General features: G+C 42.4%; 1 protein-coding gene across 4 annotated transcripts in view; it reads left to right on the plus strand.

Moving 5' to 3' along the window:
- The window catches only part of LOC137369169 (GRAM domain-containing protein 2B), a 167,157-nt gene that overhangs the window by 116,137 nt on the left and 35,681 nt on the right, over positions 1-15,339 (plus strand). For all 4 annotated transcript variants that reach the window (XM_068029937.1, XM_068029936.1, XM_068029938.1 and 1 more), the window contains exons 3-4: positions 6,626-6,707; positions 9,082-9,151. In XM_068029937.1, coding sequence (XP_067886038.1) covers positions 6,626-6,707; positions 9,082-9,151 — 152 coding nt within the window. The remainder of the gene's footprint in view (positions 1-6,625; positions 6,708-9,081; positions 9,152-15,339) is intronic.

Here is a 15,339-nt window from a genome sequence, read left to right on the forward strand (position 1 = left end):
ATTTGTAAATCGCACTTAGCTGTGATCATTGATCCTTTTGTATTGGTCACAACAAATGGTTGGATGTCATAAGGAATTGTATGCTTTCCAACATGACCATCACTTTTCATAAGCACTTTATCTCCTGGCTTCATGTTTTGCACTGCATTTACCTTCATTCAGTGTCTCGATGAGTGTAGCTGGAGGTTTTCCAGTAGTTGAGTGAGGAGTTGTGCTATCATTACGAAGAAAGTGATAAAGCTCTTGCTTCCATGACTTGTTCTCAGCTGTGGCTGTACATATCACTTTTTTCAAGTTTGCATAAATCTCTCGACTTCTCATTTAGTTCTTGGCCAACGGGGTGTGATTTTCCAAAGAGTGAACCCTAGGTAGTTTGCAAGTTTGCTGAACTCATCGCTGTTGAATGGGGGTCCGTTGTCAGTTCTTACCGTTCGAGGGATTCCAAACAAGGCGAAGATCTGGTCAAGCTTTGGGATGACTGCTTTGGTTGATGTTGACATCAGCAGATTCCCAATCATGGGAATAGTTTAGTTGTTAGTGACAACAAGCAGGTGTTCATCTGTGGGCAAATCTGTGAAGTCAATGTTAACTTCAATCCATGGTCCTGGAGGTAGTTCGGACATCTTGAGAGGATCATAAAGACTTGATTTTGAGGTTGTTGGATGTGGCAAATGCTGATTTTGTGCTCCACCATGCAGTCAGTTCCTGGGAACCATAACTTTTCCTTAAGGGATTGTTTGTTTGGTTTTGACAATTCCCTGGTGTCCTTCATGTGCTATATCGACAACACATTCTCTCAATGAGTATGGAATGACAGTACAGTTGTTGTGTGCTACTAGATCAGATGTGGTTGTAATGGTGAGCTAATTTTGAACATTGTGAAGACCTTGTGTGTGAGCGATTTTCATTCGTAGATGCTTTCTTGATCACGTCTTTCCAGTTTTGTAATTCTATAGGCTTCGTACATAATTACAAAGCCTCATCTTGTTTTGTTGCTGCTTTAATGTCGGATAGTTTTAGCAACTTTGGTACCGCATTTATTCTTGCATAGTTTGATCTTGTTCAGCCTTCTTCCTCACAACTAGTAGGACTGTCTGTCGGCAACGGATGTCATGAAAGATAGTCCACTGGGTTGAGCTTGCCTACTTCATACTCAACATGGAACCCATATTCCTTGTAAAATTGAGTATCCAGCGTTCTAGTCAAATGGGTGTTTTGCTATGTGAATTGTTGAACAAGCTCACTGGTGGTCTATGATCAGTTATTACTTTAAATTCACTTCTATATAAGTAGGGATGAAAGTGCAAGATACCCCACGTGATTGAGTGCTTTTATTTCTGTTTGCAAGTGACATTGCTCTAAGAACATTAACGATCTGCTTGCCATTGCAACGATTGATGGGTTTCCTGTCTTGTCTTTCTGTAAAACTGCACCTAAGCCATCCGGGCTGCATCCATGACTAGCTGGGTGGTTTTCACGGTTGAAAAAGGCATTTGTGCAACTTGATGACAAACGTCTTTTGATCTGATGTACCACCTGTTTGTGAGATTTAGTCCCTTTCCACTTGGTCTCTTTTTTTTTTGGTCAGATGGTGCAGGGGGGCATATACCGTAGCAAGGTCAGGAATTAAACGACTGCAGTATGTGACAAGTCCTAGCAGACTCTGGACAACTTGCACGTTGGTAGGATCTGCAGCAGTTGCAATGGCTTCAACTTTCTGTGGATCCGGTGATGCTCCTTCGCCACTGAACACATGACCAAAGAATTCAACTCTGCTTTCATTAAACAAGCACTTGTCTTTGTTCAAGGTGAGATTATTTTCTCTGAGTCATTGTAGGCATGCATTTAGGCATATCTCGAGTTCCTTTTCAGTGCGATTGTAGATGAGAATGTCATCACTGATGTTCAGGGTGGCTTCAGGTGCTTGAAATGCAGATTGAATCAAGTGCTGAAACGCCTCAGCTGCGGAGCTGATTCCAAAGTTGAGCCTCTTGTATCGGAAAAGACTGATGTGAGTAGAGAAATACAATAAGATATCTTGATCTGCAAGCTCGATTTGATGGTAACCTGCATTGAGGTCAAGTTTAGCAAAGTGTTTAGCACAATTCACCTTTCTGTATGATATCTTCTATTGTCAATGTCAAGTGTGTCTAGTTTTGTGGCTTGGTTTGGTGATTGCATAACAATGCAGATTCTGATCTGGTTCTCGCTCTTGGGTTTCTTGATGACTTGTATGTGTGAGATCCAAGGGGTGGCTTATCGTCAACTTTCTCAATAATGTCAAGGTCAAGTAGGCATTGAAGTTCCTTCTCTGTCTGTTTCCTGACATGAAATGGTATTCGTCGCTGTTGTGTAACAAGGAGCACATTAGGGTCTACATGCAGCTTGCGTATAACATCTTTCAGCTTGCTGACACCAGTGAAGCGATCAGCACACAGTTCAAGAATGTTTGATTTTTGTTATGCATAGGAATGGCATATGTGACTGCAATCATGTGCAAATCTGTTGCTGAGTGGAAACTGATGTGTGTCATAGTCTCTTGATATGACATAAATACAGCTTTTTTCCGTGTCTTGGAAAGAGACTGGCATTTCAAAAGTCCCTATTATTTTCAGCAGTTTGTCACTGTTGTAAGGAAAAATTTTTGTATTCCCTAGTTTGCAGAGAATGGGGCAATCCTGAAGTTGGTTGAATGTTTTGTCTCCCATGACGTTGACCGCGCTACTGTGTCTGAGAGCATTTACATCCGAGTAGCCAGTGGTCACAGTCATGCATGGCTATTTGCTGTATCTGAGAGAGAGGACAAAAGTTGTTCAGGGTCATCCGTCTCTACTTTGGCTACATTCTCTCTCCATTTTGCTGTGAGATGCATATGTGGCACCCTTTTGTTGGTATTGGTCTTTGTAGTTGATTTTGCTGATGAGTGACAAACTCTAGCAAAGAAGTTAGGTTTTCCAGAAACTTTATAATGTTAACCAGTAGCAGGACACGCTGTCCAGTGTAGGTAAGCACCACCACAGTGGAAATTTTTTTTGGACAAGTCACAGCTCTGTTTGTGAGGTGGCTGTTGCTTTACAGGTGGTTTCCTGGCATACGAGCGATAAATATTGTTCACAGCAGTTGAACTTGGACTGTGGTAGTTATTTGGTAGCCTCAACATCAGTAGCTCTGGACTCAGAGCAATAGCAATCTTGCTAGCTCCAGCAGCTCTGACGGCTTTGTCTTTCTCTACTGTTTTTTAGCATAGTTGACTGGAGAGACAGCCTTCAATTTGTGTTTTGTTTTTCCATTCGACCTGTTCAATATCACTGAAGTCACATTTGTTTGCTAGTTGCCTCGATCGCATGCAATATTGGTCAGTTGTCTTGTTTTTGCTTCTTGCTTAGTGCATTGGAAGACAATGGTCTTGTATGTGGTCCTTTTCTTGGGTGTGAAGTAGGTCATCATTGCATTTTTTTTTTTGCTGCTTTGTAGTCATTTTGCTCAGGCGTAAGTGTCACAAAGATATCCTATAATTCTTCACCTCCTTAGTGGAAAAGTAAGACCCTTTTCTTTGTGCCATCTGTGATTGCGAAATCTATCACGCCTTTGAAATGTTGCAGCCACTTTTGCCAATGTGGGATGTGGTTGATGACTCAATGCACATCACAAGGTGGTAGGTTGAGCATGGTCAATGCCATTTTGATCAGCAATGCAGTGATAATGTGGGATCAGGGATCCAGGATCGTGTCCCATTTCAGCTGAAACTTCTCTGCAATTATCCACACGCATGTCTGTATATACACACTGTACAAGCTTCCTGTGTCTCGCTCTAACACAGTCTCTAACTTAAAATGCTGTCTGTAGACAAAAACCTTCCAAATATTTTGATACCGGAAAGCAATGTTTCCAGTTTTTCACCATTTTATATTTACCACGTCATCATTGTGATAGTCTCGAGACTGGAATGAGGTTTAGCAGAGGTTGGTATAAGATATGTGAGGCAGAGATTGAGAGTCCGAGACTGCAAGCCATTGGACATAATGGAGTCGTCTTTATTCTGCTTTACTTCCACTTTTCCTTTGCTAGCATGTGTGTTCAACAACAGCCCTAAGTGTACACAATGCACAATACAACTACAATTTCAAAACACTACAATAGGACAGTCTGAACAGAGTACACAGGGAGAAGCTGTTCCCATTGGTGGAAGGATCCAGAACCAGAGGACACAGATTTAAGGTGATTGGCAAAAGAAGTAACAGTGACATGACAACTTTTTTTTTCCCACAGCGAGTGGTTAGGATCTGGAATACACTGCCTGAGAGTATGGTGGAGGCAGATTCAGTCAAGGCATTCGGATAATTAACCAATTCTGTTTTGAAGAGAGAATTTGCAGGGCTACAGGGAAAAGGCGGGGGTGGGGGGGAACTAGGTGAGTTGCTGTTGCGCACACAGCGGGCACAGGCACAATAGGTCAAATGGCATCCTCCTCTGTGCTGTTACCATTCTATGATTTATGACAGATGAGGCTAAAGCACCTCTTTCTATTTTTCTCTGTCCCCTTTCTGAACAATGTACCTGAGTATTGTTTTATATTCTCGCCACTTCGTTGTTCCCTACTGCCACAGCAGTCTCCAGTTCTTTCATCTTCGTTCTGATGTAAGGTCAATGACCAGAAATGTTCTGTTTTTCTCTCTCCACAGATGCTGCCTAACTTAATAAGTATTTCCAGAATTTTGTGTTATTTCAAATTTCCAGCATTCACAGTATTTTGCTTTTTACTCTGATAGCACTCTCAATTATTTATCGAGGTAGCATTATTGCTTTGACAGGTTGTCAGCCACTCATTTACATAATTTTATTAGTGAGTTCACCTTTTTCTCAAAGACCAGTAGTATACTGGAGAACACTACTTGACATTCATATCCTTAAATTTTGAGCGCGTCTTCATTTATGTGCCTTTTTAAAGCTGATTTTTTTTTTTTATTCATTCATGGGATGTGGGCATCACTGGCTACGCCAGCATTTATTGCCCATCCCTAATTGCCCTTGAGAAGGTGGTGGTGAGCTGCCTTGTTGAACCGCTGCAGTCCATGTGAGGTAGGTACACCCACAGTGCTGTTAGGAAGGGAGATCCAGGATTTTGACCCAGTGACAGTGAAGGAACGGCAATATAGTTCCATGTCAGGATTGTGTGTGACTTGGACAGGAACTTGCAGGTGGTGATGTTCCCATGCATCCGCTGCTCTTGTCCTTTGAGGTGGTAGAGGTTGCAGGTTTGGAAGGTGCTGTCGAAGGACCCTTGGTGCGTTGCTGCAGTGCATCTTGTAGATGGTACACACTGCTGCCACTGTGCGTCGGTGGTGGAGGGAGTGAATGTTTGTGGATGGGGTGCCAATCAAGCAGGCTGCTTTGTTCTGGATGGTGTCAAGCTTCTTGAGTGGTGTTGGAGCTGCACCCATCCAGGCAAGTGGAGAGTATTCCATCACACTCCGGGCTTGTGCCTTGTAGATGGACAGGCTTTGGGGAGTCAGAAGGTGAGTTACCCGCCACAGGATTCCTAGCCTCTGACATGCTCTTGTAGCCACGGTATTTGTATGGCTACTCCAGTTCAATTTCTGGTCAATGGTAGTCCCTAGGATGTTGATAGTGGGGCATTCAGTGATGGTAATACCATTGAATGTCAAGGGGAGGTGGTTAGATTCTCTTTTGTTGGAGATGGTCATTGCCCGGCACTTGTGTGGCGCAAATGTTACTTGCCACTTATCAGCCCAAGCCTGGATATTGTCCAGGTCTTGCTGTATTTCTACATGGACTGCTTCAGTATTTGAGGAGTCTCGAATGGTGCTGAACATTGTGCAATCATCAGCGAACATCCCAACTTCTGACCTAATGATTGAAGGAAGGTCATTGATGAAGCAGCTGAAGATGGTTGGGCCTAGGACACTACTCTGAGGAACTCCTGCAGTGATGTCCTGGAGCTCAGATGATTGACTGCCAACAACCACAGCCATCTTCCTTTGCGCTAGGTATGACTTCAACCAGCAGAGCTTTTCCCCCCCGAGTCCCATTGACTTCAGTTTTGCTAGGGCTCCTTGATGCCATACTCGGTCAAATGCTGCCTTGATGTCAAGGATAGTCACTCTCTCACCTCTTTTCGTTCAGCTCTTTTGTCCATGTTTGAACCAAGGCTGTATTGAGGTCACGAGCTGAGTGGCCCTGGCGGAACCCAAACTGAGCATCACTAAGCAGGTTATTGCTAAGCAAGTGCCGCTTGATGGCACTGTTGATGACACTTTCCATCACTTTACCGATGATTGAGAGTGGACTGATGGGGCGGTAATTGGCCAGGTCTCCCCCTGTCATTTATCTCATCAATATTCCTTTTAACTTTTTTTAAAGGATTTAGGTAATGGAAAAGTACATGGTTATTCTAAAGGGATGCTTGTCTTCATTATGAAATGAGCATGTTTTCCAGCAAAGATTGCAAAACTGTTTCAATAAAATTTGTTGCATAATTGTTTGTATTCATGACGAAGCAGATGTGTATAATTAAAGAAGGCAGCTGCATGTATAATCTAGGCAAAAGTTCTTGTAATCTGCTAATCAATTTGGATATTATTTGAAACTTTTTTTTGTTTTTCAGATCAAAGACTTATGAGACAGTGTTTCCAACCAGTCCGACAGAATATGAGACAAAACTTAAACGGAAAAAATCCACCTCCAATGTAAGTATTGTAATGTGCCCTATTGCTTTTGGTCTTTTCAGATCATGCAACTCAGTGGGTGCGTGGCTAACCTATTTCCAGACCTCTGCCAGTTCTACTCCTGAGCTTGAATACCAAAAGGTCTATGCAAATGATCAGATATCTATTTTCACATTAATATTGCTGAGGTTTAGAACTCAGTAAACTAAGGAGCTAACATTGCATTGCATTACATCAACCAATTTGGTGGTGGTTCTTTCGAAGTGTACCTTCTGGTATTACCATTACTTGATGTTGACTTCAATAAGAGGTCAGTAGTAAACTAATTGACTTGAGACCTAATCGCAGAAGTACACTTGCACTGGCTATAAACAGAGTTCAAAATTGCCCCAAATTTAGTGCTAGCATGAAACATTCTTTTTAATGTATGCTTTGAAACAAACATTTCTATGGAGTTTTCTTATCCCTTTAGAATGTTGTGGAGAGCAATTCTATGTGGTAGCACTTCTGGTCTGAAGCTAAACTTGTCAACTTAGTATGGTCACATCTATGATTTAAACACATTGATGTTTAACCTGATGAGCCTTAATTAGTTGTATAAACAAATGCCCTTTTGGAGCTGGTTTTCAGGTAACTTGGCCATTTTTCTTTTCCCTCACTGGATCCCAAAAATAAAATGGAACGTGGTAGGGAAACAGAAATGGAAGTATTTTTTAAAAAGGTTATCCTGATCTGAATGCTTTGTTACTGTGGCAATGCTTTCAGCAACTCTGAACTGAAAAATTAAAAATGCCTGGAATTTTCTGCAGTAGCTTATAATTCTACACATTTCAATTGGACTGTTCCAGTTTTCTCATCTTCTGAATGTATCAAACTATAGTTTCATGGGTGCCTTCAGATACGTTCCCAAGTGCCTATTCATAATACCCTTGACAACTACTATTGACAGGCTATTAAGTGGTGACTGTGCTTCCAGAAGTCGAGTCTAATTGAACGTGATATTCACATACTTTAATTTTCCAGCAGGTCTCATAAGTTAAGAATCAGGAACAGGAATTTTACTTTTTTCTTCATGACCCGCTCCCAAAATGAGTCTGATGCCATCTGACAGTCTTAACTTTTTTCTTAACAAGTTCTACACAGCCAGTAGCAGAAGAGATGCATTTATCCATGGGTCTTGCAACAAGTTATCAGAGCCACAACTTTTTCCGTTGACCCTCTAAATGTGCTGACCAGTTTATTGCATTAGTTTACTTGTCACAGTATCTTGCATCACAACATGGGACCAGTTCAAAATTGAAGTAAAACTGGTGCAATGTCAAATGAAACATTTAAGATTTCTTGATCATCAACTTTAAAATTAGGGGAGTAAAATACAAGAATTCTTCATCAGTATGAAAAAATGCCTAAGGCTATAATTCAGTGACCTTTCGAAATGGACCTCAAAAAAAAAAAAAAATTGCCTTGTGACTGCTCTAGTTCCATGGGTGCCAGCTGCCCTTTTGTGCACAAAAGATTCAGGTTTTCTAATCAGCTGCGGTTTGATCTACAGGAGGCTGAAAGACTGGGAAAATGACATGGGTTGGTTTTATGCCATGCTTGTGCAGTCACTTCCGGTTCACAGGTACTGGACACCCAACAATAATTCCTGAGTAACTTCCTGGATTCACTAAGGTTGTCTAGGAATATATACTTGTTCTTAAAAAAAAAAGTCATCTCCGTGAACACCCTTGGTGAATCTGGCAATTTTACTTGTGTTCATACTGTCTGTGGCAGCTTTATAAAGATAGAAAAGTAGCAAAAGTATGTGTTGTGATTAGTCTCCCAGGATCTGAACTGCATGGAACTGATGCAAAGTACCTATTATTGCCAATTCTCGCATCCTTACCCAAGATCTGGTAACTGAACACCGATCTGAAGTTTAATTAAGCTGCATGTGTGCACTAAATCATACAAAAGCAAAATATTGCAGATGCTGGAAATCTGAAATAAAAACAGAAAATGCTGGAAATACACAGGTCTGGCAGCATCTGTGGAGAAAGAAACAAAGTTAAGGTTTCCGATAAATGACCTTTCATCAGAACTGGGAAAAGTTAGAAATTTAATGGGTTTTAAGCAAGGGAAAGGGTGATCGGGTGGAAGGCAGCAGACATTAAATGACAAAATGATTCATGGTGCAAGGCCAAAGGGAGTGGTAATAGTGTTAACTAAATCATTACTGAATGAAAACCAAGGAATTGGTTATCTGCCATCCTTTGTTAATAGAATAGAAAGGGAATTAGAATAATCAAATATCTGTTAACTGTTTCTTCTTTGCTTTCACATGTTCCTCTTTAATTTGGAGGGGCAGAGAGGAGGCGACGTGCAAGTGATTTCTTTTTTTCTTTTTCTGTAGCCTTCGAAGACTAATGCAACCTACCACAAGCTGTTTAAGCATGTTGAAAAGGATGAATTATTAAAACAAAGTAAGTGAGCAACTCACTTGTCTTGTGATACACCAGTCCCAATGTATTCAATGCTTCAGGTGTCAGCATTAGAACACTGGTTCAGCATGTTGTTATGACCGACCGCTCCTGTCAAAGCCCCCAATCAAAATATGCGATGCTGATTGTGGTGGGACCAACGCGCTGTTAGTTTAATCCCGTCGCTCCACAGATCGGCTAACATAATTTAAAACTTCGCAAATTAAAGAAAGACCCAGCCAAATTGTACCATCTATTAACCCAAGAATGAGGTTAACCAAACCAGGAGTCTTTAAATTGCACCAAGGAATCGTGCAAGAGTAGGGAAGTTTGATAATAGAACAAACTTAAAGGCTTTGTATCTGAATGTCCAAAGCATTCAGAATAAAATTAATGAGTTAACAGCGCAAATAGCGATGAATGAGGATGATTTAGCGACGATTACTGAGACGTCATTGCAGGGAAACCAGCTTTGGGAATTGAATATCCAAGGGTACTCAGTATTTTGGAAGAATAGGCAGGAAGGAAAAGGAGGTGGTGTAGCTTTGTTAGAACATAGAACAGTACAGCACAGTACAGGCCCTTCGACCCACAATGTTGTGCCGAACCTTTAACCTACTCTAAGATCAAACTACCTACATACCCTTCATTCTACTATCATCCATGTACCTATCCAAGAGTCGCTTAAATGTCCCTAATGTATCTGCTTCTACTACCACCGCTGGCAGTGCATTCCACGCACCCACCACTCTCTGTGTAAAGAACCTACCTCTGACATCTCCCCGAAACCTTCCTCCAATCACCTTAAAATTATGCCCCCTGGTGCTAGCCCTTTCCGCCCTGGGAAAAAGTCTCTGGCTATCCACTCTATCTATGCCTCTCATCATCTTGTACCCCTCTATCAAGTAACCTCTCATCCTTCTACGCTCCAATGAGAAAAGCCCTAGCTCCCTCAATCTTTCTTCATAAGACATGCCCTCCAGTCCAGGCAGCATCCTGGTAAATCTCCTCTGCACCCTCTCTAAAGCTTCCACATCCTTCCTATAATGAGGCGACCAAACTGAACACAATATTCCAAGTGTGGTCGAACCAGGGCCTTATAGAGCTGCAGCATAACCTTGTGGCTCTTAAACTCAATCCCCCTGTTAATGAAAGCCAACACACCATACGCCTTCTTAACAACCCTATCAACTTGGGTGGCAACTTTGAGCGATCTATGGACATGGACCCCAAGATCCCTCTGTTCCTCCACACTACCAAGAATCCTGTCTTTAAGCCTGTATTCTGCATTCAAATTCGACCTTCCAAAATGAATCACTTCACACTTTTCCAGGTTGAACTCCATCTGCCACTTCTCAGCCCAGCTCTGCATCCTGTCAATGTCCCGTTGCAACCTACAACAGCCTTCCACACTATCCACAACTCCAGCAATCTTCGTGTCATCGGCAAACTTGCTAACCCAGCCTTCCACTTCCTCATCCAAGTCATTTATAAAAATCACAAAGAGCAGAGGTCCCAGAACAGATCCTTGTGGAACACCACTGGTCACCGAGCTCCATGCTGAATACTTTCCATCTACTACCACCCTCTGTCTTCTATGGGCCAGCCAATTTTGTATCCAGACAGCCAACTTTCCCTGTATCCCATGCCTCCTTACTTTCTGAATGAGCCTACCATGGGGAACCTTATCAAACGCCTTGCTAAAATCCATATACACCACATCCACTGCTCTTCCTTCATCAATGTGTTTTGTCACATCTTCAAAGAATTCAATAAGGCTTGTGAGGCATGACCTGCCCCTCACAAAGCCATGCTGACTGTCTCTAATCAAGCCATGCTTTTCCAAATAATCATAAATCCTGTCTCTCAGAATCCTCTCCAATAATTTGCCCACTACCGACGTAAGACTGACTGGTCTATAATTCCCAGGGTTATCCCTATTCCCTTTCTTGAACAAGGGAATAACATTTGCCGCCCTCCAATCATCCGGTACTACTCCAGTGGACAGTGAGGACGTAAAGATCATCGCCAAAGGCGCGGCAATCTCTTCCCTCGCTTCCCGTAATATCCTTGGGTATATCCCGTCTGGCCCCGGGGACTTATCTGTCCTCATATCATTAAAAATTTCCAGCACATCCTCCCTCTTAACCTCAACTTGTTCGAGCATATCAGCCTGTTCCACGCTGTCCTCACAAACGACCAGGTCCCTCTCACTAGTGAATACTGAAGCAAAGTATTCATTTAGGACCTCCCCTACCTCCTCCGACTCCAGGCACAAGTTCCCTCCACTATCCCTGATCGGCCCTACCCTCACTCTGGCCATCCTCTTGTTCCTCACATAAGTGTAGAACGCCTTGCGATTTTCCTTAATCCTACCCGCCAAGACTTTTTCATGTCCCCTTATAGCTCTCCTAAGTCCATTCTTCAGTTCCTTCCTGGCTACCTTGTAACCCTCCAGAGCCCTGTCTGATCCTTGCTTCCTCAACCTTAAGTAAGCTTCCTTCTTCCTCTTGACTAGCTGTTCCACATCTCTTGTCATCCAAGGTTCCTTCACCCTACCATCCCTTCCTTGCCTCATTGGGACAAACCTATCCAGCAGTCGCAGCAAGTGCTCCCTAAACAACCTCCACATTTCTGTCGTGCATTTCCCTGAGAACTTCTGTTCCCAATTAATGCTCCCCAGTTCCTGCCTAATAGCATTGTAATTCCCCCTCCCCCAATTAAATATTTTCCCTTCCCATCTGCTCCTGTCCCTCTCCATGACTATAGTAAAGGTCAGGGAGTTGTGATCACTATCACCAAAATGATCTGCCACCGAGAGATCTGCCACCTGGCCTGGTTCGTTGCCAAGCACCAAGTCCAACATAGCCTCCCCTCTAGTTGGCCTATCTACATATTGAGTCAGGAAACCTTCCTGGACACACCTGACGAAATCTGCTCCATCCAAACTATTTGCACTAAGGAGGTACCAATCAATATTAGGGAAGTTGAAGTCACCCATGACAACAACCCTGTTACTTCTGCACCTTTCCAAAATCTGCCTCCCAATCTGTTCCTCCGTGTTTCTGTTGCTATTGGGGGGTCTATAGAAAACTCCCAACAAAGTGACTGCTCCTTTCCTGTTTCTGACTTCCACCCATAATGACTCAGTAGACAAACTCTCCTCGACGACCTCCCTTTCTGCAGCTGTGATACTATCCCTGATTAGCAATGCCACTCCCCCACCTCTTTTACCTCCCTCCCTATTCCTTTTGAAACATCTATACCCCGGAACATCCAACATCCATTCCTGCCCCTGTGATATCCACGTTTCCGTAATGGCCACAACATCGTAGCTCCAAGTACTGATCCATGCTCTAAGTTCATCACCCTTATTCCTGACCCTTGTTCATACCCATAGTAAAGGAAGAGATCAGTGCTGTAGTGAGAAATGATATAGGCACTGGAGATCAAGACGTAGAATCAGTCTGGGTAGAAATAAGAAATAGCAAGGGAAAGAAGACCCTGGTGGGAGTAATCTACAGGTCCCCAAACAGTAGTTCCAGAGTGGGGCACTGTATAAACCAGGAAATACTGGGGGCTTGTAAGAAAGGTGCAGCAATAATCATGGGGGATTTTAATATGCAATAAGACTGGATTAATCATCTTGGCAAGGAGAGCCTCGAGGGAGGGTTCATTGAATGTAGTAGAGATTGTTTTTTTTTTGGAGTAATATGTTGTGGAACCAACCAGGGAGAGGCTATTCTAGATTTGGTATTGTGTAATGAGGTGGGATTAATTAATCTCATAGTTAAGGTTCCTCGAGGGAAGAGTGATCATGGCATACTAGAATTTCAAATTCAGTTTGAGGGCAAGAAACTGGAGTCCCACACTAGTGTTCTGGAGTTAAAGGTAATTACATCGGCATGAGGACAGATTTGGCCATAGTGGACTGAGCAGGAAGACTAAAAGGTAGGACAGTTGATGAGCAGTGGCAGATGTTTAAGGAGATATTCAAATCCTTCCAACTAAAATATATTCCAGAGAGGAAGAAAGATTGTAAGAGGGGGAAAAACATCCATGGCTAAGCAAGGAAGTTAAGGGTAACATAAAGACAAAAACTAAGGCATACCATATTGCAAAGGCCAGTGGCAGGCTGGAAGATTGGGAAACTTTTAAAAATCAGCAAAGGGTTACTAAAAAAGTAATAAGAGCAAAGGTAAATTATGGAAGAAAACTAGCGCAAAATATAAAAACATAGTAAAAGCTTCTATAAATATATAAAAGGGAAAGAGAGTAGCTAAAGTGAATGTTGGTCCCTTGGAGGATGAGACTGGGGAGTTAATGCTGGGGAACACAGAAATGGCAGACATTAAATCAGTATTTTGCCTCAGTTTTCACGAGGGGGGACACTAGTACCATCCCAATAGTAACAAATAATGCAGAGGTTATAGGAAGGGAGGAACTTAGAACAATCGTCATCACTAGGGAAAAAGTACTGAGGAAACTATCGGGATTGAAGGCAGAAAAGTCCCCAGGGCCTGATGGCCTACATCCTAGGGTCTTAAAGGAAGTGGCAGCGGAGATAGTGGATCCATTGGTTATAATATTCCAAAATTCACTGGATGCAGGAAAGGTTCCAGTGGATTGGAAAAATGCTAATATAACGCCCTTATTCAAAAAAGGAGGGAGGCAGAATGTAGGAAACTGTAGATCAGTTAGTTTAACATCAGTTGTTGGGAAATTGTTAGAATCCATTATTAAGGAAGTAATAACAGGACATTTAGAAAGTCAAAACGCAATCCATCAAAGTCAGCATGGTTTTATGAAGGGTAAATCGTGTTTGACTAATTTGCTAGAGTTCTTCGAAGATGTAACAAGTAAAGTGGATAATGGGGATCCTCTAGATGTAGTATATCTGGACTTCCAGAAGGCATTTGATACGGTGCTGCACAAAAGGTTAATACACAAGCTAAGATCACATGGGGTTAGGGGCAATTCATTAGCTTGGATAGAGGATTGGCTAACCAACAGAAAACAGTGTCGGGATAAATGGGTCCTTTTCTGGTTGGCAAGATGTAACTAATGGAGTGCCACAGCGTTTGCTGCTTGGGCCCCAACTATTTACAATCTGTATTAATGACTTGGATGCAGGGATAGAAGGTACTATAGCCAAATTTGCAGATGACACTAAAATAGGTGGGATAGTAACTGGCAATAAAGAAATAAGAAATTTACAAATGGATATGAATAGGTTAGGTGAATGGCCAAAATTTGGCAGATGGAGTTTAACATGGTTAAGTGTGAGGTTATCCATTTTGGTCGGAAGAATAGAAAGGCAAATTATTATCTAAATGGAGAGAAACTTCAGAGTGCTTCGGTGCAGAGGGATCTGGGTGTCCTCATGCATGAATCGCAGAAAACTAGTATGCAGGTGCAGCAGGCAAAAAGGAAGGTAAATGGAATTTTAGCATTTATTGCTAAAGGAATAGAGTATAAAAGTAGGGAAGTGTTGCTGCAGCTGTACAAGGCATTAGTGAGACCGCCCCTGGAGTATTGCGCACAGTTTTGGTCCCCTTACTTGAGGAGGGATGTAATTGCATTGGATGCAGTTCAGAGGAGGTTCACTAGATTAATTCCAGAGATGAGGGGTTTGTCTTATGAAGAGAGATTGAGCAGTTTAGGCCTTTACTCTCTGGAGTTTAGAAGAATGAGAGGAGATCTAATTGAGGTATATAAGATGATTAAGGGGATTGACGAAGTAGACATAGAGAGGATGTTTCCTCTGGTGGGGCAATCTAGAACAAGAGGTCATCGTTTTAGGATAAGGGGTAGCAGATTTAAAACAGATGAGGAGAAATTACTTCTCTCAAAGGGTCGTGAGTCTGTGGAATGCACTACTCCAGTGTGCGGTGGATGCCGGGACATTGAGTAAATTTAAGGAGCAGATAGACAGATTTTTAATTAGTGAAGGGTTGTGGAGAACGGGCAGGAAAGTTGAGTTGAGGCCAAGATGAGATCAGCCATGATCGTACTGAATGGTGGAGCAGGCTCGAGGGGCTGAATTGCCTACTCCTGCTCCTCGTTCTTCTGCTCTAAATCAACAAATTAACTCTTTAATTAGATTAGATTAGATTAGATTAGAGATACAGCACTGAAACAGGCCCTTCAGCCCACCGAGTCTGTGCCGACCATCAACCACCCATTTATAC

The sequence above is a fragment of the Heterodontus francisci genome, chromosome 4 (assembly GCF_036365525.1).
Source record: "Heterodontus francisci isolate sHetFra1 chromosome 4, sHetFra1.hap1, whole genome shotgun sequence".
In the NCBI taxonomy this organism is placed as follows: domain Eukaryota; kingdom Metazoa; phylum Chordata; class Chondrichthyes; order Heterodontiformes; family Heterodontidae; genus Heterodontus; species Heterodontus francisci.